The sequence below is a fragment of the Pectinophora gossypiella genome, chromosome 8, assembly GCF_024362695.1.
Source record: "Pectinophora gossypiella chromosome 8, ilPecGoss1.1, whole genome shotgun sequence".
NCBI lineage: Eukaryota > Metazoa > Arthropoda > Insecta > Lepidoptera > Gelechiidae > Pectinophora > Pectinophora gossypiella.
In genome coordinates, this window is record NC_065411.1 from 10,603,275 (window position 1) to 10,629,154 (window position 25,880).

The following is a 25,880-nucleotide window of genomic DNA, read 5'->3' on the forward strand; positions in this document are numbered from 1 at the left end:
TTTGAAAAGAAGTAAAAATACAAAATGGCGCTTATGTCACTGACATATCAATGTTTTTCAAGACATTTCTGTTTCTAAAAAGCAACTATTTGTAAAATAATAACCAGAATTAGTTTAAGATGTCTACAAATAATCTGTCATCGGTGTTAAAATCGTGTTCAGAGAGTGAATTAATCAATGAAGTTGCGGAAACCAACATGACACCAAAGCAGGTGGAAGGATCTCGTCTAAAACGTACTTTTACGTTGCCTCGCAATCCTTTCGGGACGATCAAGCCAAGTTCGAGTAAAAATAAGAGTAATGACAGTGATAATAAACCGTCAAGCGCAAGTTCTGTACTGGGAGAGCCACAAAGAGATGAGGGTGGCATAGAAAGGAAGTTGTTTAGAAGGCCATCATGGAAACGATTTCTGAACAAGATAGCGCAGCACATGAGTACAGTGAATGTGTCTAGTGTAAGTTTTGTAATAAAATGTAATTATATGTAACTATATTTCCATGTTTTGTTCACCTTACCAAGGAAGTAATTGACGAAGTGCCATAGTAGTTAAGAGGGGCAAGGTATTTAACAGTGTAATCTCATTGGTATGCAATGAAATACCAAAACATGGTTTAATTTTTGTATTGTAGGTGAAGTCTGCACCTGTAATATTAAATGGGGATAGAGTGCCATGCAGTGGGGACCCTCCATGGCCTCCAGGAGCAACCCCTGCTGCAACGGGAATCAAGAACCATGGAAACACTTGTTATATGAATGCAGTTCTACAGTGCCTTTCACATACAGATGTTATTGCAGAGTATTTTGTTTTAGACCATTATAAAGTAAGTCAGTGTTTTACTTTTAGTTATAATTTAGATTATTTGAAAGTATGTTTTCTAATTAGAAACCAGTAAGACAATATATTCTTTCTAATATTGTATATTGTATTATTATGTTCCTAATTCATTTTCTATTTATTATTATCGTAGCATATCTATTATTCTGGTTTACCATCAATTACAAAATCTAATCTATATAATAAAAACTTAAAATTACAGGTGGATCTGCAGAAGAGAAATAAGATTAACTCTAAGAAATATGGCACACGTGGTGAAGTTACGGAACAGTTGGCAGCTCTACTGAAAGCCTTGTGGGCTTGTCACTACAATGCTGATATGAGCACAACTTTCAAGGTATTGCATCATGTAAAAGAAATCTTTAACATAGTGTAAGATGCTACAAAAAGTGACCAAGTAGAAAAGCTAGTAGAGGTAGAAGATGTAAGAAGCTTAGTTCGTCACACAGCTCTTATTAATTAATAGTCTCTTGACTACTAGAATTTAACAGCTATAAGTACTTATCACATTACAATGCTCTGGTATTTCCTCATTTATTAGTATAAAGGTGACAAGATTAGTACCTTATAAGAAATATGTATTGTGTGTGTATAAAGTGTTTTATCTCTGATACTGGTTGTAAAAAACTGGTTGTAAATAACAATGAATTTATTATTTTTGTTTATGCAGTATAAAACATGGAATCTTGAGTTTCAATAAGTGTTCTCTGATGATCCCACATCTGTACTAATATTATAAATAGGTAATAAACTTTATTTGTGGTATTTACTGGGACTACTGACCCTATATTGAAAATTCTTTCACCAATACAAAGCATTATTTCTGAGTGGTATAGTATACTTTTGATAATAGAAAGCTACAAGGAAGGAGTCACGGGCAAAAAGATAATTTAATTTTTTGTTTCAGGGTGCAGTGGAGAGACATGGCACTCAGTACAGGGGTAACAGCCAGCATGATGCACAAGAATTCCTATTTTGGTTGCTAGACAAGGTCCACGAAGATTTAAACACTGCCACTAAGAAGAAATACAAAACTATCAAGGTAAATAAATGTATGGATAACATATCATGATTATAAACATACTTCCTTACTCAATCAGATTTTTAAAAATTCTTCTATTGTGGTGTCAGGATTACTATTGACTTTGAGCCGCCATACGCTCCTGATATGGCTCATGTAATGACTACGTAAGTAGTAACTGGGGCCAATGATTAAACATGCCTTCTGAAGCACTGATTATCTTACTTTAGGATATCTTACATGTTGCAAGGAATGTGTGAAGATTGATGACATCTTTATAACTCCTAGACTAGACTGTTTTTGTAATGATTTTATTGTAATTTGTAGAATACATGCGGCAAGCCTGATGAAGTGGTTGCAGCCGAGACGTTGGCTAATCATGCTCGGAGAAACAGCTCATTTGTGCAGGCTGTATTCCAAGCTCAGTACAGGTGAGTTACAGCAGATTTGACCCCTCGCGGCTCGGCAACCGGCTGTGACCAATAGCCGTACGACGTTTATCCATGTAGATATCATTCCCAGCGTCTATTGGACGAAACTCTTGGTTGCCGTGCAGATCCTGCAGAAGATTATAACTACATTTTATATCTACCAAGTAGGACGAAAGATTACCATGTTATAAGTTGTGGTAATAAAACCAAACCATCAAAACTGCTTATGGTCAGTCGACCGATCGCATGTTTGGGCACAAAAATGAAAAAAAAAAAAAAAAATAAGTTGTTGGGGACAAACCTGAAGTCATCTCAATACTTGTTGGTAACTTTTGTTGTTGAGATGACCGTTTTTATATAACACTTGTTAATTTCCCCAGTTTATTAGTATTCATATTATTATTCCCATATTCATATTGCTTCTATGCTGTTCTGGGAGCATATAAAAAACATAGAACACGTTCAGCTGCTTCTCTTCCCGGGCATGTCGTAAAAACCGACAGAGGGATTGTGTCCTCTAACATGATGGACTAATGTTATGGGCAATAGGCTGATCCCTTATCACCATAAGGTTCATCATATCCATCTTTGGACTTCGTATCAACAGTGGCTGCAAGTTGTCTTTGATTACTTGTGGCTCTGCCCACCCCATTAGGGATTACGGGCGTGAGTTTATGTATGTATGTATTCCCATATTAAGGATATCCGTGGTTTTCCTTTTTAGTGGTATGGTATGGTAGTGGGTTCCATTTTCCGCATTAAGACACGTGGATGGCCCATTATGCGTGTATTAAATGTTGGCTATACTAGCTCCTTCCAGAAGCTCAGAAGCCTCCTGGGGCGTTCGCTGTGTTGCCCTAGAGACAGTGATAAAGCGTAATCGTAAATTCACATCGAATGAGAAAACGCCCTGTACTCGAGTTATTTTTGGGAATTTCGGGCCGTCCGTGTTAATGCGGATCTCTCTGATTCCATACTGAACTCGTTCTGTTTCACGTAGACTAACACCGTAATGCTTCGTTGTAGTCTGCATTGTGGGGATTCTGTCGCAGGGGGCGATCAACATCTTCCGATATCGTATCGCTCCCTCAAGTATAGTTGCGTATGGACCCTTGTTGTGTTTGCCCCAAATTGCAGTCTTAATGCCGCGAGATTAGGTCTCCTTTTTAGTTCTAGGATGTTTATTTTCCTAGGATTATAATGTTTTTCTCTTCAATATTAATTATAAATATGATGTTGCATTTCAGATCAGCATTGACTTGTGCGAAGTGTGAGCGGACCTCGTGCACATTTGATCCATTCCACTGTGTGAGTGTGCAGCTGCCTTCAAGACAGGCCACTGTACAACCTTCTCCATTACCTGTTAATGTAAGTTGTTATTATAGTAGAAATATTTGACTTACTTTTAAGTGTCTTTTATCCAAATAATAACCAAGACGCAGTGGAGAAGCGTGGTGGAGTATGCTCAACACCCCCTCCGGTTGATTGAGGACTGAGGGGAGACCTGTGCCCAGCATTAGGACGTGTATAGGCTGTTTATTTATGTATGTTATATCTAAATAGAGCACTGCTGTTGGGGCTGGAAACAACCCATTTTCTAGAGTTTTCGTTTCCTTTTAGCCGCGTACGACTTGACCTAACGCTAATATTTTATGTGTATATGTAGAAAGAAAGTACTTTTTTATAGCAAGTATTTAAAATTGCAGGTAGTGTACGTGAACCAGCAGCCGCGTCAGGTGCGTATCGGCGTGGAACTAGCGCCGACCGCCACCATGGACGAGCTGCGCACCTCGCTGCACAACGACACCGGCATCGACCGCGACCACATCATACTCGCCGAGATCAACGAGACAGGTGCAGTTTGATTTGGGTTTGCTTGCAGTTAGGCGGGGTTTCCATCAAAGGAGAAAGCGGAGCTTAAAATCGACCAATCATAGCGTGCGAGAGATTAAGAAAGCTCTGTCACTCTCTCTCGCGATAATCGATTGATTCCTGCAGACCTAAGTTCCGCTTTGCGGATTTGCCTATCCAATAAACACATTTCTACAGGAATCGATACCGATTTCGCTCAAGTGATCATGTTGCTTATAGGCTTTTTAAGTGCATATGACGTGTCAGGACTTCGTATCAAGAGTCGTCTGTGATTAAATCGGGCTCTGCCCACCCTTTTAAGGATTACGGGAAATATATATGATGTGTATGTTTACAGTGCTGAACTAGCATTTATCGTAGTTATCTACCGAATTATGTATTGCTGCCCTTCCTCAGGCTGGTGCATGGCCCGCGCGGCGTGGGAGCCGGCGGGGCTGGACTGGGGCGCGCTGTACTGCCTGGAAGCGCCGCCGCTGCTGCAGGCGCCCACCACGCCCTACCTGCTCATACTCTGGGTCAACCTCCTCGATGGAGAGAGATTCGGTAACTATTGCTTTACTTTTTGAGTAATTTTATCGATAAGTCTTTTGGTTTTTCCCTACATTAAAGCTAGCGTCATATAGCATCCGCGATATATCAATATGTTAGTGTTAATTTCCCATAGGAATGGGATGAAAATAAATTTTGCGTACTATTTGATCACTCATGAACTTACTGAATTTTGAGTGGATATGCTCCCTGGCATATGTTTACTAATTGAACATAAAATAAGGCCCAAGTACCCAAAAGTCTCCCACAATAGTTTAGTAGTAGTAGTAGTTAATGTGGTCCTTTGGTTCACTGGCTTGCTTCTCAAACGGGGAGCATCGGCTCGAACCCCGCCACCGGACTTGCTGTCTTGCTCTAATGAGTTATTATCTTAGGTGCAGTTTTTACTAACACAGTTGGCTCGACCGTTACAGACCGCGATACGGCTCACAGCCTATCAAGTTGCGTTATCACGTCTAACAGAAAGCTCGGTGAGGTGTGGGTACTTAGTTCATCTTGTACCTCTCACTACCCCAATTGGGTCGTGTAACTAGGTTCAAGATAAATTATAAAATTCTGATTACTAAATAAAGACAGATCTAGAACTAACGAAAAATATTTTCTTTTTTCTATTAAAGTTATTTTTTAATTTTAACCAAGAAAAACGTAATAATAAGTCCGACATTTTATCACGTTTTTCGATGACGTCACACTGTGCTATTTCATACAAATTTCATAGTAATGAGTTATGACGTTTAGTAAAAAGTCACTGATTTGACTAGTTGGAAACTAGCCTAGGATATAGTCGTGAGCTTATGTTATGCTACGTTAGTAGCTATTTTATGTGCAGTCACATTTTTTTTCTCTCAGGATCCCCGTACGCGATGCAAGTGCCGCGCGAGATATCGTACGAAGACTTACAGAAGCTCATGCTGAAGGAGATGTGTCAGATCGTGGCGGAGCGGGTGCTGGAGAGCGCGCAGGGCGCGGACATCTTCCGAGCGCGCATCGCCGAGGCGCACCGGCCGCGGGACCCCGCGTACTTGCAGCCGGATGTATGTACTCTTAACGTTACGTAACGGCTGATGGGGCCGTAAGGTCTTCGAGTGGCGACCGCGGACCTGAAAGCGCAACGTGGGCAGGCCCACTAGGTGGACCGATGACCTTTAGGAGGTCGCGGGTTATCCCAAGCCTTGGGAGCCTTGTCCAGCAGTGAATGATTTCCGGCTGATGATAAACGGCCTCTGTGGTCCAGAGGGGTACTGTCACGATCTGGAGGTCTCCGGTTCGCGTCCTTTGCTTCCCGGTTGTGATCCCTAGTTTGGCAGGATATTTACACGATTGTCCAAAAGTAAGATGATCCGTGATTTAGAGGGTACGTTAAGTCGGTCCCAGCTACTATTTACTTAATTATATATGTATGTAGTCGTTACAAGATGCCATGTCAGTAGCATTTGGTGGCTCACTAGTAACCTCAACACACAGGAGAAGACGACAAAATAAGAAAACATTTTGAGAAAATCCTTACACACAGCTACAGGCTTTTCCCTAACCATAGTAGTTACATTTCTATTTTCGTTGATGGATTGTGTTGTAATTATAAAAAAAGAAAATACAGCCTACAATTTGATCACACCCATTAAAATCGAAACACGTATTGTAACGTCATGGAATGCATTAAGGTGATTCGTTTTCCATACAAAAGTTGATGCAGTGCTACAGGAAAACGGATAGAGGAATACTGTTATAAAATCGATAAATAGTAATATTTTGGTGTATTATTTTCGCAAACTAACAAAAATTTAGGGTCCGAATACGAGAAGTACCATATTTCAGACCTTCAATTTTGATCAATTCTACATTTGTAGTGGTGCAGATTACAGTGTATTTGCTGAGCGTGTAGAGGTGTCAATGTTAGTTTGTGTGCGTGATAGTTTTTTTTTCTCTAAAGGCTTTGACTACTTGACAAGTGTAATAGAATGTCAGTGACAATTTATAAAGAGATTTTGTATGAAGAGAATAAATAATAGTATTTTATGCAACAGTTGTATAAGAAGGGTCAAAAAATGCGAGTGGCGTGAGTTGCGATGTGAGCCTTGGCGAACATCGCAATAAGAGACGCCACGAGCATTTTTTGACCTAGTTATACAACGTTGCATACAATACTTTTTCTACGACGACGTAATTTTAAATGAAACAAAAATTATACAAAGAAAAATTTTATTTATAAAAATGAAGATGTAAATTTTGAATGGTATTGTGTGATATGGTAATCAATAGTTCTTCATCCATTTTTCCTTTTTATTTTATACTTTTTAGTGTTTTGAAACGAAACACAAAAATTTTCCAATTTATTTTCCAACGCGCGGGAAAATGGCGGCAAATGTATACTTTTTTTTTATAGTATATCTATGGCACCAAACAAAGTAAAGGTGCCAGTTTCCAGGTCAAAAAAAAAACAACAACAATGCTTTTTTGGCGACATTATAGTACAGTTATACTTTGTAAACAATGCTTTTATAGGCCATAGAGCGTACACTTTTTCAAAGAGTTTAATTATGTATGTACTTATATTAGACTTTTTGGTTATTTAAATGCCAGATTAAAGTAGAGGAGTAGAAAAAAAACTAAAAATACTACAATCTGAGAAAAAGAATATTGGAAAAATATTTTTGTTTTAACATTTTTAAATAATGGGTAAGTACCGTGTTTTAAAAGACGACATATATTGTAATAAAAAATCAATACATAAAATGAAATGGCTGTATGGGCATAGTTCCCTTTGCCTTACCCTTCGGGGAAAACCAAATCAAAAAAAAAGTTGTTGGAAAAAAAGGAGCTGATGCGATTAATGCCTGTTAGAATTTTACAAAATAAAAAATACGGAAATTACGGAAGGTACTTTAGTGCAAAGTACATTATTGTTTAATTATAATATTATTGGTAAAAGTGATACTTTTTGAAAATTCCGTAACAAATAGACGGGTTCGCCAAATTCAATTGTAAAAAAAAATACAAAAAGTAAAAAACAATTAAAACATGCACTTGGGTTTGAACCGTGAAACTTAAGAATGGCGGCGACTGCTTTACCAAATGCGCCATTTAGAAGTTAGAAGTAGACTTCAAATTATGCATCTCTTTTAATAGCTAACCTAGTTCGCATGTGTGTGTGACAGCTTCGTGTTTGTACACAAATTGAAATGACACCAACTTTTGATGCAATGTTTCAATATGATATCTGCAGTAAATACTTCAAAATTGTAGCTTAACTTAAAGATAATGTATGTAAGATTTCGCCACCTAACATTTCACTGGGTCAGAACTCAACACTAAACGAATAAATGGAAAAAATACGAAAACTGCAGAAGTAACGCCATCTGCTGACGCAGCGTTACCTAGCTGACTGAAACGCATCACCTTAAGCACTCAAAAATCCATGTGGGTTCTTAATGTGTAATTTGAGCAATGATGATAAGTTCTTTTTATTTTATTGAAGCTCTTTGACTTTGCACTTACTGCCGCGTACATATTGCTAAATATCATTGATATGTTTGTTTACAGCTCCCTCATCCGCTGTTCGCGCTGGACGTGGAACAGGCGTTGTGTGCGCACGATAAACATCCACATCTACGACTTGAGTTGCTTTGGGACCCCGCACATAGGGACAGGTAATCATTGTACATAGATCTGTTGTATGTTAAAATTCTTGCAGAACCACCCACGCGTATTCAACTTGCTTTTTCTATTTACTATATCCGTGGTTACTAAGGTAGAAGTGGAGATGTCCTTAGAAAAGGTTCAATACGATCTACTCTGAACCGGCGTGCGTGTATAAAGCGGTTGATGAATGTGGAGGAAGCAAGAGAAGTGTGTCAGGATCGAAGCAAATGGAATTCTATAGTCTCTGCTTACCCCGGTGGGAAATAGTTTACGTATGTATCTTTTACTGCTACTCCTGCAAACTGATAACTGCAATTCCATTGCCACTTTACCGGATATGTATAGGGGTTTTGGGAGGTGTGTGTGTGTGTGGATTTTATATGCCAGACTTTATTATTATTGACTGACCTCTGTAGTCCAGTGGTTGAGCGTTGGGCTTACGATCCGAATGCCGGTGCGGAAATACCACAAAAAATACTTTGTGATCCCTAATTTGGTTCCGATATTACAGCTGATTGTACGAAAGTAAGATGATTCGTGCTTCGTAAGGCACGTTAAGCCGTCCGTCTTGGTACTACTTACTATTTTACTGTCAGGGGCCTTTGGTGGCTCAATAATAATCCTGACACCAGGGGTGATGAGGTTGGTAATCCACCTCACAACCCACACGGTAGAAGAAGATCGTATGTCATATTGCTCGATGGGAAAAAGAGGCCTGCAGCCCGCGCGGTGATAGTTTGATTTCGATGGTTGTTGCAGCATCATCCGGTCGGCGGGCGAGGCGTGCGAGGTGCACGTGTCGGCGGCGGGCGCGGCGCCGCTCACGCTGCACGCATGCCTCGCGCACTACACCCGTGCCGAGCGGCTCGCGCAGGAGGACGCCTGGAGGTACGCGCACCGCCCTCCCCTCACAAAGTCCGGAGGGGGGACGGACCACACTGCACCTTGCCGCTCTGGCACCGTACTCTGTCCGTACTTATACATAAAGGGATTAAAAAGGCCATTTGTTCATATTGCGGAGATAACATAACATAAACATAACAAATACTTTATTGCACAAACAGGAAAAAACAAAATACAAAACAAAAGAGAAACAGAATTAGTACAATAGGCGGCCTTATTGCTAAGTAGCAATCTCTTCCAGGCAACTTTTAAGTATAGGAGATATTGAATATTATGTAATATAGCGGGATAGTGCAGCATAGGAATACTTGTACATATAAAAATACACTTTCGACTACATAAACTATATAATAATAAAACACATAATTATAATTGTTATAATAAATAAATATCACTACTTAAACTACTACATATACTATGGAAGTAAAGGAGTAGATAGATTATGGAGATGTTTCACCTTTCAATTTAACGCGTAAATGTGTTTCCTTACTGAGTTAGTATAATTGTTTACAGGTGCCCTCAATGTCAGAGATATATGCCGGTAGTTAAAACGCTCGGCCTGTGGTCACTTCCAGATGTACTAGTTATACATTTGAAAAGGTTTCGACAGTAAGTAGAATACATAATATATTTTTATTTACATTCTACTTGGGACGTACAAAGTTTAATTTGGGATGTATTTTCAGGCAAGCCAAAGGGCGCACGAGTACGAAACTGACGACGATGGTCGAGTTTCCTCTCAACGACTTCGACATGACGCCGCACCTCGTGAGGAGGAGCGCGCCCCTCGCTGACTCCCCGAGCCACTCGCGCTCGCCGCGCCGGAAACTATCCAAAACCCCCTCGCACACGCCACACGAAAACATGTACGACCTATACGCGATATGTTACCATCACGGAGACGACCTCGAGACTGGACATTACACGGCCGCCTGTAAGAACCCCTACGACGGCCACTGGTACAAATTCGACGATTCCAGAGTAACGAAAGTCGACGACGAAAATGCGTACAGCGAACTCGTAAATAACACCGCTTACATGCTGTTCTACAGGCGAAAGAAACCGATAGTCACGCACTCATTGTCCACCGACGACCAAAACGGACACTGGGCTTTACGCATGCCGAAGTACGTCAGACGAGCGAGCGAGACGTTGAACGAGCTTACGGAGGTCAAGGAGGAAATTGTCGAAGATGCCAAGATCGAACCGCCGACGAACGAAATCGACTCCGACTCGGATATTACAGCGCCAACTCATAGTCCTTCACCGTCACGGAGTGTGGCGAGCCTCCCGGACGACAACATGACGGACGTGAGGTCACCCGTCAACCACACTACCAGCCTAGTGACCGCCAACCATACCATCATCACCGACCACCCTAACACCACTAGCACTCATCAAACGACCACAATCATACACAACACGGCGTCCATAATCCAGTCTCCGACACTCCAGCGGCCGCTGCTGGTCGAAGTGAACGGCAACAGAACGAACGACAATACGAGCGAATACGAAAACGACTGTTCCACGGAGCCGTACATCCACAAGGACGTGCACGTGAACCCGAAGATGACGCCGGTGGACTCGCGGCGGCCGCGCTCCGTTGACTACCCGCCGCGCGGCCCCGCCGGCGCCCGCGACGCCAACAGGAACTACGACAGCTCGCCGCTCGTGGCCAGCATCAACGGCGTCGAGTACCACCCCACCACCGAGGACCTCATGCTCTCCATGTTCCAGGAGTCCAAATACATAGTGCCGCGACATACCAACCATATCGCGGGCGAATCTCATAGGGCCGGTTAGTATTCACTTTACATTTTACATACACGGTGACGGAGTAGGTAGCGCGCATGCTGAGACGTGTATCTAACACATTTTATCTATTTGCAGGGGAAAAGTCTTCCGTATGGAAAACTCGAATATCCACATGAGAGCCGATGAACATACACAAAGAAGACCACACACAGTTTTATCATACGATTACTTCACACCCTTCAGTAGATCTGACAGTGGCCTGTAGTTAGCGGTTATGTTCGGTATGTATCGATTGTATAATTTGTTACGATCACTAATAACTTACACTTGCTGGACGAACAGAGGCTTGTAGCGTAGTTTACCAAGTTAATTTATTTATTTCATTATTGTATCAAGTTTTCGTTTGTTATTGTTGTCGAAATTCATGTGTGTTCAATATAATAAGAACGGTTCATTATCTTCGCAAGTAATTTCTTTTCTCATTTATATGTTATTTATCTTTTATGACTCACCGATTCGTTTTATGTCATACATAATAACTTTCAATTTTTGCATACCAAAGATTGGTTAATAATCATGATACTCAATCAAAAATGGAGATGGTAAATGACAAATTAGCATTTCCGTACATTTATGTGAAGTTTATTCAGATAAGACACGTAACGCGTTGTGCTTCCTCGCGCTTGCCATCTCCGTGACACTGACAAATCTATGAATGCATTGTAGTGGTGTGCATTGATGAATGAATTTGTAAAATTACTTTAAATGTAGATAACACCGTAAGTATTTTTTATGAGCGTAGCTAGCGGGCAATAAATAATCAAATTTTTCATAACAAATACCACACTTGTGCCTTGGCCCTAGGATGTTATGATTGTAAACGTAACAAGAACAGTGGCTGACATAGAATTTATTAGTATTTGTATAGCATTTGAATCGTGTATTAAACGCTCGGGATGTAATGTTTTGATACCGCACTAAGATCGGATACTTGTAGGTGTTCCTTTGATTGCGTTGTAACGAATATGGTATTCACACCAAAAATTATCTTGCGAAAAATTATGTGATTATACTTAATACAATTGTATACCGTTGTATATATTGGCTTCATGGTATATTTTTTACGGAGTGATGATGATTTTATATAAAAATTATATTAGTTAATTTAACAGTTTATAAATATTGGTAATTTTATTTTCTTTAGATTATGTGCCGCACTTGATGTGATTTTATCGTTTATTGAGTGTTTATTTAGTGAAATCGTTTTTGTGTAAAAGACAATTTATTTTAAGTGTAATAAATGTCGCAGTGGTTATTCATTATTATAATGGCCTAATTATGTACCTACCTGTGATTTCACACCAGTTGCAGGAATGTTTGAAGCATCGATCTAGTGCTCTGTGATTTGATACTCGTGAAATGTTACCTCGAATGTCCCTTGTGGGAATTTACGCCAATAATACTTCACTGCAATAAATAAGTCAATTGAAGCTCGAAGCAATTAAGTGATAAAATATTCCTAAGTAAAGAATTAGTCGATGCTTGAAACATTATACACCTAGGTTTGTTTAAAATATTTTGGAAAGTTGGTACACGTACTTTAAGGAAAGATGGCTGGCTCTCAGTTAAGATTTCGGAGGTAAGCGGGCATTATTCGCAGCTATTTTATAAAAAAATATATTTATGTAAAAAGCGGCGATGAACCGAATGAGGCCGTGAATTAAATAATGGTTTTCCATCCACACAGAAATATAAAACTTTATTATCAAAAGTTGTACCAGTGGTGTAAACGATGTGTTAACTTTCGGTTCGTCTTGCAACTTTGATTCTCATCTTCATATTATATGTCTTGTGTCTTGTTTAACTAACAGAGATTATTAAAAATAAAAATATATTTAAAATTGGCACTCCGTGTTAGACTGAAGCGTATTCGATGTCGTTATAAACCACATTCTCTGTTAGTTAGCCGAAGCCTATCTTAATATAAACATATTATATAACGTGCCCGTAGTTAGAAATCTCCGAATTTTGTATTATGTTCGTTGTTTTAATTTAAAGATGTTTATTTTAATCTCACCACGTTATGTTAAAATATAAGTGTTATGTACACATTTCTTTGGTTTTATTCCCTCCATCCACAATATGCAATAAATTATTAGTATTTTGCAATGCCCTTTTTTAAGTATAATTTCATATTAATTTACTCAAAATATTGATGTTTTATGAAAACAAAAAACATAGAAATTAACGTTTTAATAAATTCTCACATTTTCCCTCACCACTGGTCAATAAACGTAATTCTATGATAAGTAGCAGTTTTGCTACTGACAGTATCAGCATAGTTGGAATCGAGTACCAGGAGCACGTGTTTGAAAGGATCCCGAGTTACTGAAGTGGGCGTGAGTCCAGGTCCGGGTGAGTGAAAGTTCTCAAGACGTGATGAGTTGTAGACTTCTCTAGTATTCCAGCCTAGCACGTCGCAGCAGCAGGAGTGGCGCAGGTATACATGGTGGAAGTCTGATCCTAGGATAATCACTGGTGTTGAGTGCTCGCCAAATACTGAAAACAAAGGACGATAAAGTTTTTGAAACAGTGCAACATCTGTCTGAATATCTGTCGCCAGTTTTGGGTTTGGTTGGGTGTTTTGGGTTGAACAGTTACATTTCAAAATATGTCCATCCCTTGACATTTTGACTCACAGACATTTAATCTCTACTTGTCTGACTAGACCTAATATCTGTGGACTAGAATGACGGACTCTAAACTGATTATACTGAGCGTGTAACATCCTTTTGAATAACAAGGAAGCATTATTCAGATGAGAATAAAGTATGGAATTTTAGTGCTGATTTTTGATGAGTTTTGAAGGTAACTTACCGCTAAGCGGAGAAAGTGAGTTCCTCCTCTTAAAAGTTGCCGTATCAAGCTCCAAGAGTCCTTGTTGGTGCAGCCGGGCGATGATCAGGACTGTGTGAGTAGTGCGTTTGACCAGCGCGAGCTGAAGGGCAGGTGCGGGCGCGCATACAATGACTGACCACTGGGCGTCTGATGAGGTGTCGTGCACTAGGACCGCGCCGCGAGACGCGTCTGATATGTATCTGAAGTCATGACACGTACCTATTAAATAGATATATATACACAAGATCACGCGTACTTCCCGTTGGGGTAGGGGACTACGGAGTTGGCCACTATGATCCCACTTGTCATTTCGCTCTTTTGATCTTATACTCTTAAACGTCATGCACCTACCTAGATATATAATATAGCCTGTCGTCTATCGGAACGCGAATCTCGACAATGTAAAATATATTCTGTCTGGTATCTCGACAGATAAGAGGGTAGTTTGGAAACCTGTCGTAGGTATTTCACATTTCAATGGGATTTTCAAACAATGCGACAGGGTTCTAAAGTGTGTACCATGATAGTGATCGTATATTCTTCATCTTATGATGTGGAATACCATCCTCATAAACCCTGGTGTCAGGATTATTACTGAGCCGCCAAAGGCCCCTGACATGGCTCATGTAACGACTACATACTTACATCAGTAAGTAGTAACCGGGACCAACGCGCTTAACGTGCCTTTAGAAGCATAGATCATCTTACTTTCGGACAATCACAGATCAGCTTGTAATGTCCTAACCAAACTAGGGATCACAATGTGATTTTTATGATATGTCCCCACAGGGACTTGAACCCGGGGCCTCCGGATCGTGAGCTCATCGCTCAACTACTGGACCACGGAGGCCACAGAGGATCGTATGTTGACTTGAATGATTATGGGTTTATATTACAGGTATAAACGCAATTATAGTTAAGTACCTACCTATGGCTATGTAACATTGTAGTAACTGTAACTAACTAGTCACACTAGTAAAACAAATATAGATTTTATTTGATTATATTTAGAAATATATTACTATTTCACTTCACTGCCACAAAAACTTAACGGTTTAAAAGCTGTATCTATATCTGATCTGATTGAATAGAAAACATTGACAAGGCAATCTACGCCATTAAATTAGAAAGGCTAAAAGATTTACGACTTTGCGATATTGACCTTTGCGATCTTGAAGCAATGATTAGGTACATTTGTACACAAACTAGAGACCTAGCTGTAGGACTGCTAACTTGCTTGTAGAGTGTGGCGAATAAGTTACAACCTTCTTTCAGATATTTCCACATTTTTATTAAACATAAAACTTTTGTTTGATTCATTATTAAGAGGTCGGAGAACCAAGTAAGTATGCATTTTATTCCCTTTTTGCAACCTCTTGTGTGTATAAGGTTAATAATACATACCTACCTACTTATATGTTATATATACTCGTATGATATATATGTAGGTAGGCATACCTAAGTCCATTCATCCGTGACATATCCTATATCTACTTACTAAAGATTTGTTAAAGTTTCATCTCATTGAAATCAAAAGGAAAGTTATTCACAACTCATTTAAATAAATGTTTTCTCAGTAAGTTATTATTATTAAGTAAGTATTAGCAAATTTGCAAACACCTCATGCTCTACCTTCTCTTATTTTTTGACGTAACTTATTGCAGGTTTGCCGCAATGGTATTAACTACTTGGCCGGGCAAATGGAGAGCGTTGAGGGCTCTCACCCGGTACAAAATTTAAGACAACTGGCCTGAGCGTGCACAGCTCAGGGCATCGTCTGAGAGGAAAATATTTGAAAGAATTAATCGACCCTAGTTGGTCGATAGCGATAAGCGCTGAATGAGTCTTGAGAATCGTCGACCACGCCGGCGGCGTCTGACGCGTCGGTATCGGGGTTTTGAAGTGTTTGTTGTCTATGGCTAGAGTAATCGTGTCGTCGGGATCGTATATTATCTCTACTTTTGCGATGGCAGTCAAAATATACCTCTAAGTACCTATATTATTTATTTAAGTAAGTACATGTGTATTTTTACCTAGCATACTGACGATATCAAGTGAGTATAACTTACACAAAGGCCTTTCCAATGCCGTGCTCCACAACAATGTTCTGCAGCAAAGAGCTAGCTTCTATCGATGTGAGTTGTATGTGCTTGGTGAGTCTCCTCAGTGTAATGCTGATGACCACCACTTTCGGCGGGCACGTGCACCGCGGGCGCTCCAGAGCGTCTACCACGCCCGTGTCTAGCACCCAGAGGTTGCCCTGAGGAGCATTAATAAGGTTAGGTATAACAGAAAACGTAAGAAATAAAGGTATTATTATACAGGGTGTTAGTGACATCGTAACGAAAACTTTGAGGGTGGTTCAGGCCATGATTCTGAGTTGATATCAAGTAGAAATTTCCGTCGCAAAAGTATGGATTGGAAAATAATTAAAAAGAAAAGAAAAATTTTCATGAATTTTTTGACACGAAATTCCACTTGATATCAACTCAGAATCATGGTCTGAACCATCCCCCTCAGTATTCGTTACGGTGTCACTAACACCCATACCTACTTATATGGCTACCGTATGTACTTGTACGGGGTGTAAGTGTCATCGTAACGAATACTGAGAGGGATGATTCATCTGATTATTCTGAGTTAATATCAAGTGGAATTATCCATCGCAAAAGTATAGAATTGAAAATATGTTAAAAAAACTAAAAAAAAATCATGAATTTTGCGACGGAAAATTCCACTTGATTTTAACTCAGAATCATGGTCTGAATCAACCCCCTCAGTATTCGTTACGATGTCACTAACACCCAGTATATAACAAACAAAGTGTACTTAAAGCAAACATTTATTCACGAAATAGTTCGTTTCCGAATTGACTGAACCAACATGGGAATTAAGTGCCGTTTAGTGCGAAAGATATATTTACCTCTCTTTCACGCTAGGCGATGTATTATATGTCTACGCTGCTGCCATTTTATAGGTTTTATGGTATATTAGCCCACAGAGAATAGATGAATGAAATTAAGTTTCCATCTTTTATTGCTTATTGACTAGGAATATTAGTTACCCATCTACCTAATAGTTTAGCTGAAGGCGCAAGTAGGTACTATAGGTACGGTAATATACTATTAGGTAAGTACTGTTGTATCTAACTAGTTACTATTACTATTGTACTAAACTATTAGTTACTATTGTACTTAATAAGTATGATGTAAAGACAGTAGTGTTTAATATTTTTCACAGTTAAGGTAAAAGAACTGCACCTAATAAATTATCACTCAATGTGGCAATTAACAAGCAAAAACATCGTCAGCTTGCCTCCCAGCAGGCACCCACGCCACTCATTGTTGCCTACAAAGTACTGCTCCACTTGCGCAAGCACATTCCTTATAACGAAACAAAACGATTAGGTATTGGTGGTTTCACATGTTCTGTGTTATCTACACGAGAACAATACTAATTTGATCGAACAAATTAATTAACAGCATATTGTATTGTACTTAGTAATTGAATGAGAAACTAAATTTAAGGGAAGGGTAACGGGTGACATAGACAATAAAGCCTGGTACCTACCTACCCACCTAACAGTGCGTACTGTTGAGAAAGTTAAATAGAATTTTCCCTGCATTAGGTATAAAGTGAGATGTTAAGATTGGATTGGATGACGAAATGGGGTTGTCTAATCTTTGACTACTAAGTATATGGGATAGATGTCGATAGTGGTTGTTGTAAGTCCAATTGAGCATTCCGTGATACCAAAATAATACGTACGGTCACGAGCATTAATATGTATACACTTTGGTAGTGGTACCATGTCACATTAACTTTTTTGACAAATTGAACTGTAAGTTTCACTAAATGTCAAATATGTTAGTGCGACAGAGTCCTAAAGTGGGTACATTATATTGCTCATGACTGTACTTACGTATAACGTAGGAACAACGTATCCATGTTTGAGTAACGCGTCACTTACATTGTAGTAGGGTTCGATTCCCGGGCTCTAAACCACAGAATTGGACTTTATGAGTTTGAATTCCTGTTTGCACCGTAGATAATTGATATCAGCTGGTTTCCACGATTTGTGTCCTGTTAATGGTAATAGGCTCGCTCCACTATTAATTGCTGGCGAGGTGTACCTTTACAGGGGGTTAGTGACATCGTAAGGAATACTAATATCAAGTGGAATTTTCCGTCGCAAAATTAATGTATTTTTTTTAAATTATTTACAATTCTATACAATGCGATGGAAAATTCCACCTGATGCCAACTCAAAATCATGGCCTGCTTCATCCCTCAAAGTTTACGTTTTACGATGTTACACACACCCTATATATTTTCAGACGTGATGCTATGTTATGTAACAAAGGTTAGTAGAGGTAGACATACGGTCACGACCATATGTATACACTTTGGTACCATGTCACATTAACTTTTTTGACAAATTGAACTGTAAGTCTCACTAAATGTCACATATGTTAGTGCGACAGAGTCCTAAAGTGGGTACATTATATTGCTCATGACTGTACAACCCAACATTTACTATGTGACGTTAAAATATAATTTTCGTGTTAGTTACCAGGTGATCAAGGTGGAAGTCGACAGCATTTTGTATAGCGCTGCAGTCAGCTATTGAGTGTGCCTGTTGGTCGGGGAAGGCTTCCAGCTCGACACCGCGGCGCCCGCGCACCACCAGCCAGATCGTCGCTAGAACGCCTCGCTTCCATCTAATAAGAAAAAAATGATGAACTAAGTATTTGCGTTCCACCGAGCTTTATAGGACCAACGTGATTGGTGGTCCATATAATAATGGTTATACGTATATTCAGTAGTAGGTTATAATATGGTAGTGACTTATATAATATAAGCAAGTACCTAAATAAACCATAAACAGTCCCTATATGTTCTGCTGGGGACACCTTCCTTCAATCGCCTGCAGTGGGTATGGAGCGTAGCACGTTACTCCAACCAACCCTCTTAGCGAGTTTAGATGTGTCAGCAGCCCCGGCGGCTGTTACCGATGATAGGTATGCGCCCTCCGGCCTCCGAAGCACGGAGGAGCCCGAAAATAAATAGGTTAAATAACGGTCTAAATCACAGATATTTTTTTTTAATTTTCTATATGCAGACTAGAGTTACCCACCCTAGGTTTGACAATTCCCGATATTGCTTTGCTTTCACAACAAATAAACTATAAGTCCCAGAATGAGGATTTATTTCAATTATGCACAAAATAAAGAACGTTACAAAATTACGTAAGTAGGTAGACAATGGGCATTAAATTATTGTAAAACATTAAAGGCAGTATTAGTGCGTAAGACGGACGTTCGCAATTAGAAAATCAAGATAACTTATTTGTTCAATTATAATTAGCTAGTTAAACGTTCTTAGGTCTATTTACCTGGGAGATATTACGTAAATCTTGTCTTGAAAAGTAACTGCTTTTATGGCAATCACATTTTCCCTTATATGTTGGCCTGAGTGAGTTAGGAAAGAACTATGTTCGCACTCAAGGTGTAAAGGGCCCCCACTCCAGGCTAAGTTATGCGGATGACCCCCAAGAACAATGGCAAATAAAACATGCACGTAACAGAATAAAAATAAATACATTGTAACACAGTTGCTTTGTAGAGAAATGTAAAGCATGAACTGGTTATCGCAATGCGTTTTTGAATTTAAAATGAAGTCTAAGCGTTTTTTGGATTGTTCAATTTGGTACTTGGAATTTGGAAAGTCCTAAGAATGGCGAGGCAGCTAATTTACGTAAGTGGTATAGATACAATAATACCAACATTAAGTACTTTTAATCACAAATGTTGCGGTTCTTATTTTTCTTTGATTAGTATACTTGTACTTCCTTAGGTATTAATATTAAACTAAAATAATCTTTGATTACATACTAATGCACTGCCGTAGCACTCTTTTATTTAATAATGTAGAGTTTATCTAGGCAAACTAGTATAATTAAGCTCGGAATCTAGTTTTATTATTCATGCATTTCAAGGAGAAAGCTATTGGACATTCTGTTACAAAGTGTCGCAATTTATATACGTACTTACCTATTGAGTATCGATGGGAAATTCGATAGCATCCGAAATCCGTTCTGCTCTGTTTACGAGTGGGAATATGACACTCTTCCGATATCGGGTAGGGTTCGTATTTCCTGCTCTTACAGTTCACAGTTGCTACATACAATCTATTGACTGAGGACAAAAACAGGTGATTGTATCGCTTGGGAACTGACATGCAGAGGTTTTTAACATTTGGCTCAATTGTTAGAGCTTTCGACTTGTATGTTTTCAGTGGTAATCCGCAGTAGATCAATGTACACACTGAAACTTTGTCATATACCTCTAGAAATATATGAGGTACATGTGCCCATTTCAGATATGATATATAAGTAGGTACCTATAGATTGTTTAATCAAATAAATATTTGTAACTGTGCATAAAAAGGGGGAAAAGTCCAGATAAAACGGTGACGAAAAAAAGAGGGTTATTTTACGTGACTTATAATAATAATAATTTATTTATTATTTATTGTAGGTGTGTCTCGGATAACGTCAATACACAACGATTACACCACAAATATCTACGTAGCTTAAACCTAGCTCGCTGCGTAGCTCACCTTTACTTAAAGGTTGTCTGGAAGAGATTGCTACTTAGCAATAAGGCCGCCTATTGTACTCATTCTAGTAAGTATTTTGTATTTTCCTGTCTATGCAATAAAGTATTTGTTATGTTATGTAGAAAGAACATGGCATGAACAGGACATAATAATATCAACCAACCAAACCTATACAAAAACCTAACAAGGAAATAAGAAGTGTCAAATATGCATGTGTATTGCCAAACAATTGAAGGTGCATAGCACTGTATAGTATAGTACAGTGAAAGGTCACGATAACACTCCCCGGACTCTTCGTACAAAGCCCCTCGATAGATACAGATACGTACTACACATTGACTTTATCATACACGCGCTTCTGTGTGTGACGCTCATACGATTGAAGACTAAAGTAAGACCGAGGGGGCGAGGTAAACCTAGCCAGCCGCTGGTGGGGAGTGGAGAGTTGCCGTTCTATACGTTACGTAGTATTATTTCTTATTCTCTATTGAACTATGATTTCGATATCTATAGCCATTAATATTATTATGTTATACTTAATTGTGTTGTAGCTCAAATATAGTTCGTGCACTTGCTCACGTGTTTCATTGTTCCGTCCTGCAGAAAACGATAAAAACAATCTGGGAATATATGCGAGATCCTTTGGAAATCTTTATTGAAAAACTTCATTATTGTTCATTCATTCAATTAATTAGATTTTCGCATGAACGCAATTTGTAATGCGTTATTTCAATGGTATAGCTAACTGTCCAACAAAGATTTAAGGATTGCTATTAGATATTATACGTAGAAAAATACCCGATAAAAGCAAATCCAAATAAGTAAGTAAGTAACTTTATAAGTCAATAAATTGTCTTATTATACTTCACACGCTTTATGAATTAAATACTTACACATAAATGATGCTCCTTTCTGTTCATTTTGACAAGATTGATGAGTCAATGATAGTTAGAACATTAAAGCAATATCCGATGGAAATACCTACTTCCTTAGCGTTCATTAGGTATGTTAAATTGCTGCAGCGGTATAGGTAAGTATATCTAAAGAGCCTTTATACACTTCTACTTTTTGCAGCGTACCAACCGCGCGTTTGACAGGAGCGCGACAGCGTCGCCAGGAATGTTGTATCGCGTTTGCATCGATACATACGCGCATAAGTACCGATGCATATAAATAAATGTAATGTTACTAATATGTTACTAAAGTGCCTCCTAGACATTATATAAATCATCTGGAAAAGATGCGTGAGGCTTGATGGTGATGGGATGGTAACCTACAGTAGTAATGTAGTAATTGAGGGAGGAGGACCACGTATGCATTACTAAAAGAAGTGCACAGTCGTGGTGCTATATCGGTATTGCATCACTGCTTTGAGCAGCGCGTATCTTAAACGTTATTCTTGTGTCGACGCTACATTGATGACTGAATCGCGACAGTATCGCATATCGCAGCAAACAGTCACAGTATGTAAAGGGCCTCAGGCATCATGATCGATTAGTTATAAGCGCTGTAATGCCAACTGCTAATGTTGCGTATAATAATAGGTACTACGCTCACTTTCTGTTTGATAAAGCTATGTACTTACATGAATATTAAACGTTTTCATTTGTGCGTTATTAATTTTTAAAATGACACTTTTGCGAACTAGGTAATCAGACAAGAGGTACCTATTAACTTTTTACTACATAAACAATTTATTTATTTCAGAATAATATATGGAGTTAGGAACAATTATACTTAGTACCTTTGTCCAAAGCAAATTATGCACTTGCGGACAAAAATGTTATGGTTGCTGATTGACGTCTAAATTGCTATAATCTGACTAGCCTTATAAACTGCAAAGCTGCCCTTGTGCTAAAATATCAGTTTACAAAAGTATCTCATTTGATCCATTCATGTCATGTCTTCCTGTTTAGACATAATATTAATTATTATATTTACTGTAGTTAATTTTTCGCGACGCCAAGATAACGTTTGACCTTGACATATCCGTCGTGTAAAAAAATCGTGATCGGAACACGCACCTTGATAGCGAAATACCGAGTCTGCGCCACACCACGCCTCCGGGATTGACCACTTTTACTTTTAGTCGCAGGCGCCGACCGTGAACTACGTTACGCATATTCCGTTGCGCCGCGTTAGATAGGCACGCAACACTTGCTGCGCCGACGCCGCGCCTCTATTCGCAGCCATGCGTATTGGAAATCATGACGGCGATCATCTCAAACGGCAGATTGGAGAATTTTTAGATTCATAGATTTTTGACTCTTTCAGCACTGTGTGGAATTTATAATATGTATTACTTAACTATTATTACATAATCGATGATGTAGGTATGTTAAGTATATCGTAAGTATTGAATTTATCAGACTAAAGTGTTGCTTCTTTTCTGGAATGACTGTTGCGAGATAGGTACACTTGACTATTTTATTCTTTAAATTGACTACATTGTTGTGAACAATCATACCGTGTCAAATTATTTACAAGAAGTTAAGTCACACTTTCTTACGCGTGCACTGAATCCATTTTCTGGTCAATATTTTTCTGTCAACCCTTATACTATCGCGTAGTATATCGCCCACACCTAGTATTGTAATGTATAGTAGTAGAGGGGCAAGTAAATTCGGAGCGCGGCGTGCGTTGTTCCTTCAGTATAGTCCGCACGGATCGCGCCTCAGCCTGCGCCCGCGCCTCTAGCCCGCCCACTGGCGCGTTCACGAACTTGCTCTCATTTCAGCTACAGTTTTTTAAGTGTAGTGTCACTTGTTTTTTGGAAGTTTGTCGCGCGTGAGTGTCTTTTTGTTGTATTTATTATTATTGGTTTATTTTGTTTTAACAATTAGTGGTTTAATTAATACATTGTTATTGTATTTTGAAAGAAATGTTTAGAAGAGTTTAAAAAATTGTTTGATTTGTTTTGCCGGTCGAATGCGTGTGCAAAAATAGACGTTAGATTTAAAAGTAAAATACATTTTTACATTGCATTGGAGCAGCGTCGTGGAGTATGCTCCATACCCCCTCCGGTTGATTGAGGGGAGGCCTGTGCCCAGCAGTGGGACGTATATAGGCTGTTTATGTATGTATGTATGTACATTTTTACGACACAGCATAGGCATGCTTTTAAAACAATAGTATCACTGATTGACATAACTATTTTACTTTTGGAACTCTACCTCTATAGATAGTTGGTGATAACTGAAAATGTTAACATTGGACAAATAAGTCAATTAAATTTCATCATAATCAGAACACGAATTTCCAAGTATAATAATCATTGCTATGATATCTAAAAAAGTTTAAAGATGAGTAGAAGGAATTGATATCTTTTCCCTTCAGCTACAGTAGGATAGTGATATATACCTCTTACTAAGGCTCAAGTAAGTACTAACACAGAACACAAACAGACAGTATAGAACACGTTCAGCTGCTTGTCTTCCCGGGCATGTCGTAAAAACCGACAGAGGGATTGCGTCCTCTAACATAATGGACTAATGTTATGGGCGATAGGCTGATCCCTTATCACCATAAAGTTCATCATATCCATCTTAGGACTTCGTATCAACAGTGGCTGCAAGTTGTCTTTGATTACTTGTGGCTCTGCCCACCCCATTTGGGATTACGGGCGTGAGTTTATGTATGTATGTATGTAAGTAAGTACTAGTTAATGCGATCAGAGGCAATCTTACAATAAGTAACGTTAAAAAAGAACCCTTTACTATGTAGTTTACCTAAATAATAAAAAAATATAAAGTCCGATTAATATGGATATTAATAGCTAAACAGCTTTCTAATAGCGTGACGTTATTGGCTTATACAGTCCGACAGACCTCAAACAGAATCCTTCAAGGATGTAGACATGTCAATCGAATGTTATCTAAAATCTCAATCAACTTCTGAACCTGATATATTGACGTTTAATTAACTAAAGCTATAGGTATTGCCACCTCCTTGCCTCGATAACTAAGCCTAGTAATGACTTTACCTTTTTCTCTGTGTCATAGATATACCTAAGTTAAATAAGTTTGATAGTCACTTCATTCACTAATTCACTTACTACATTTTAATTAAAATCAAATACGTTAGAAGTTATCTAATACTTTGTTTATGTTTGTATATGCATATATTTATTTCGTAATTATACATGGATGTGAATAACAACGAGGAGCTCGGTGGCGCAGCGGTTAACGCGCTCGGTCTGCGATTGTAGAAGTTAAGCAACTTTCGCAAAGGCCGGTCATAGGATGGGTGACCACAAAAAAAAATAGTTTTCATCTCGAGCTCCTCCGTGTTTCGGAAGGCACGTTAAGCCGTTGGTCCCGGCTGCATTAGCAGTCGTTAATAACTACCAATCCGCACTGGGCCCGCGTGGTGGTTTAAGGCCCGATCTCCCTATCCATCCATAAGGAAGGCCCGTGCCCCAGCAGTGGGGACGTTAATGGGCTGGTGATGTGATGTGTGTGTGAATAACAAGAGTATTAACGAATGAATGAAATGGGTGTTTTAATTTAACATTACATACTCCTGCGACTCACATTTCCAGACAATGGTAAACAATGGGTTTGGATTTTAAAATGACTTTAGGCCTTAGGACCATACATAAATTTACGCATATTATGTATTGTACAATTATAGCGAGTTAAATAATTACTAAGTTAATAATTAGTTACTTACAAATTTAGACTTTTGAATATTTTGGACTTACCTTTGCACATTACCTGATTGTTTTATTGGTTTACCCCAGTTCGCCTTTTCCTTAACTCCTACTAGATCAAGGTATGACTAGAACTATTACATTCCATTAGGTATTATATTCCAAGCAACTGTGTTGGACATTCCAGTTTACCTACTTACCTACACTGGCTTCTAGAATTGAAAATTCTTGAGCCTGCTCTTTACTTAATTTTTTTTATACCTTTGACAGCAAGTATCAACTTGGTCGGAAAAAGATTAAGCTACCAACTTGCTTGCCGTAATACATACTTAATCATTTTTTATTTCATCTAATCTGTCAAACCAGTCTACGACATTAAATATTTTATTCCAATATACATAGGTAGGTATTTCACGATTATTATGGCCATCGACCGCGGAATCAATTTTGAACTAAGATCGTAACATGTCCATAGCGTTATCCCGTTTTTTACAGAAGCGACTGCCTGTCTGCCTTTCTAACCCGCGAAGCGAAATCCAGCCGAATACAGGTTAGGTCACATACGTCTGAAATGCATTTCCCGGGAATGTGGGTTTCCTCACGATGTTTTCATTCACCGCTGAATCTTTTTTTTTTTTAATTTTTATATCGCATGAACTAAGATCATTATAATAATAATTAAAAAGAGATACTTACAAGAGAAC

At 38.8% G+C, this 25,880-nt stretch overlaps 3 protein-coding genes across 3 annotated transcripts in view; 2 read left to right on the forward strand and 1 right to left on the reverse strand.

The window, feature by feature from the left end:
• The first annotated feature begins 26 nt into the window (after window positions 1-26).
• Window positions 27-13,117, forward strand: LOC126368819 (ubiquitin carboxyl-terminal hydrolase 43). Its single transcript, XM_050012979.1, has 14 exons — window positions 27-455; window positions 631-822; window positions 1,039-1,173; window positions 1,744-1,878; window positions 2,185-2,288; window positions 3,536-3,656; window positions 3,995-4,142; window positions 4,557-4,703; window positions 5,559-5,743; window positions 8,250-8,356; window positions 9,108-9,236; window positions 9,765-9,860; window positions 9,938-11,049; window positions 11,142-13,117. Exons 1-14 carry the CDS (start codon window positions 120-122, stop codon window positions 11,180-11,182), a joined length of 2,988 nt encoding a protein of 995 aa, XP_049868936.1. The 5' UTR covers window positions 27-119; the 3' UTR covers window positions 11,183-13,117.
• A 101-nt stretch (window positions 13,118-13,218) lies between these two features.
• LOC126369135 (uncharacterized) lies at window positions 13,219-19,989 on the reverse strand. Its single transcript, XM_050013427.1, has 5 exons — window positions 19,958-19,989; window positions 18,478-18,625; window positions 15,974-16,164; window positions 13,884-14,104; window positions 13,219-13,565 (listed from the first exon to the last, which is right to left on the reverse strand). The coding sequence occupies exons 1-5, from the start codon at window positions 19,987-19,989 to the stop codon at window positions 13,282-13,284; spliced, it is 876 nt and encodes a 291-aa protein (XP_049869384.1). The 3' UTR covers window positions 13,219-13,281.
• A 3,182-nt stretch (window positions 19,990-23,171) lies between these two features.
• Window positions 23,172-25,880, forward strand: part of LOC126368821 (protein yellow-like) — a 40,716-nt gene continuing 38,007 nt past the window's right edge. The window contains exon 1 of the mRNA XM_050012984.1: window positions 23,172-23,312. The gene's annotated coding sequence lies outside the window, so the exon portion shown is untranslated. The remainder of the gene's footprint in view (window positions 23,313-25,880) is intronic.

Excerpts from the sequence above, each read along its gene's own strand:
- LOC126368819 (XM_050012979.1), top strand. The coding sequence starts at position 120 with ATGTCTACAAATAATCTGTCATCGGTGTTAAAATCGTGTTCAGAGAGT. Across the intron at positions 4,704-5,558 it reads CCTCGATGGAGAGAGATTCG|GATCCCCGTACGCGATGCAA; the intron begins GTAACTATTGCT and ends TTTTTCTCTCAG. Across the intron at positions 9,237-9,764 it reads GCGCAGGAGGACGCCTGGAG|GTGCCCTCAATGTCAGAGAT; the intron begins GTACGCGCACCG and ends AATTGTTTACAG.
- LOC126369135 (XM_050013427.1), bottom strand. The coding sequence starts at position 19,989 with ATGCTATCGAATTTCCCATCGATACTCAATAG. Across the intron at positions 18,626-19,957 it reads TTCCCATCGATACTCAATAG|ATGGAAGCGAGGCGTTCTAG; the intron begins GTAAGTACGTAT and ends TTTTCTTATTAG. Across the intron at positions 16,165-18,477 it reads ACTTCCACCTTGATCACCTG|GGCAACCTCTGGGTGCTAGA; the intron begins GTAACTAACACG and ends AATGCTCCTCAG.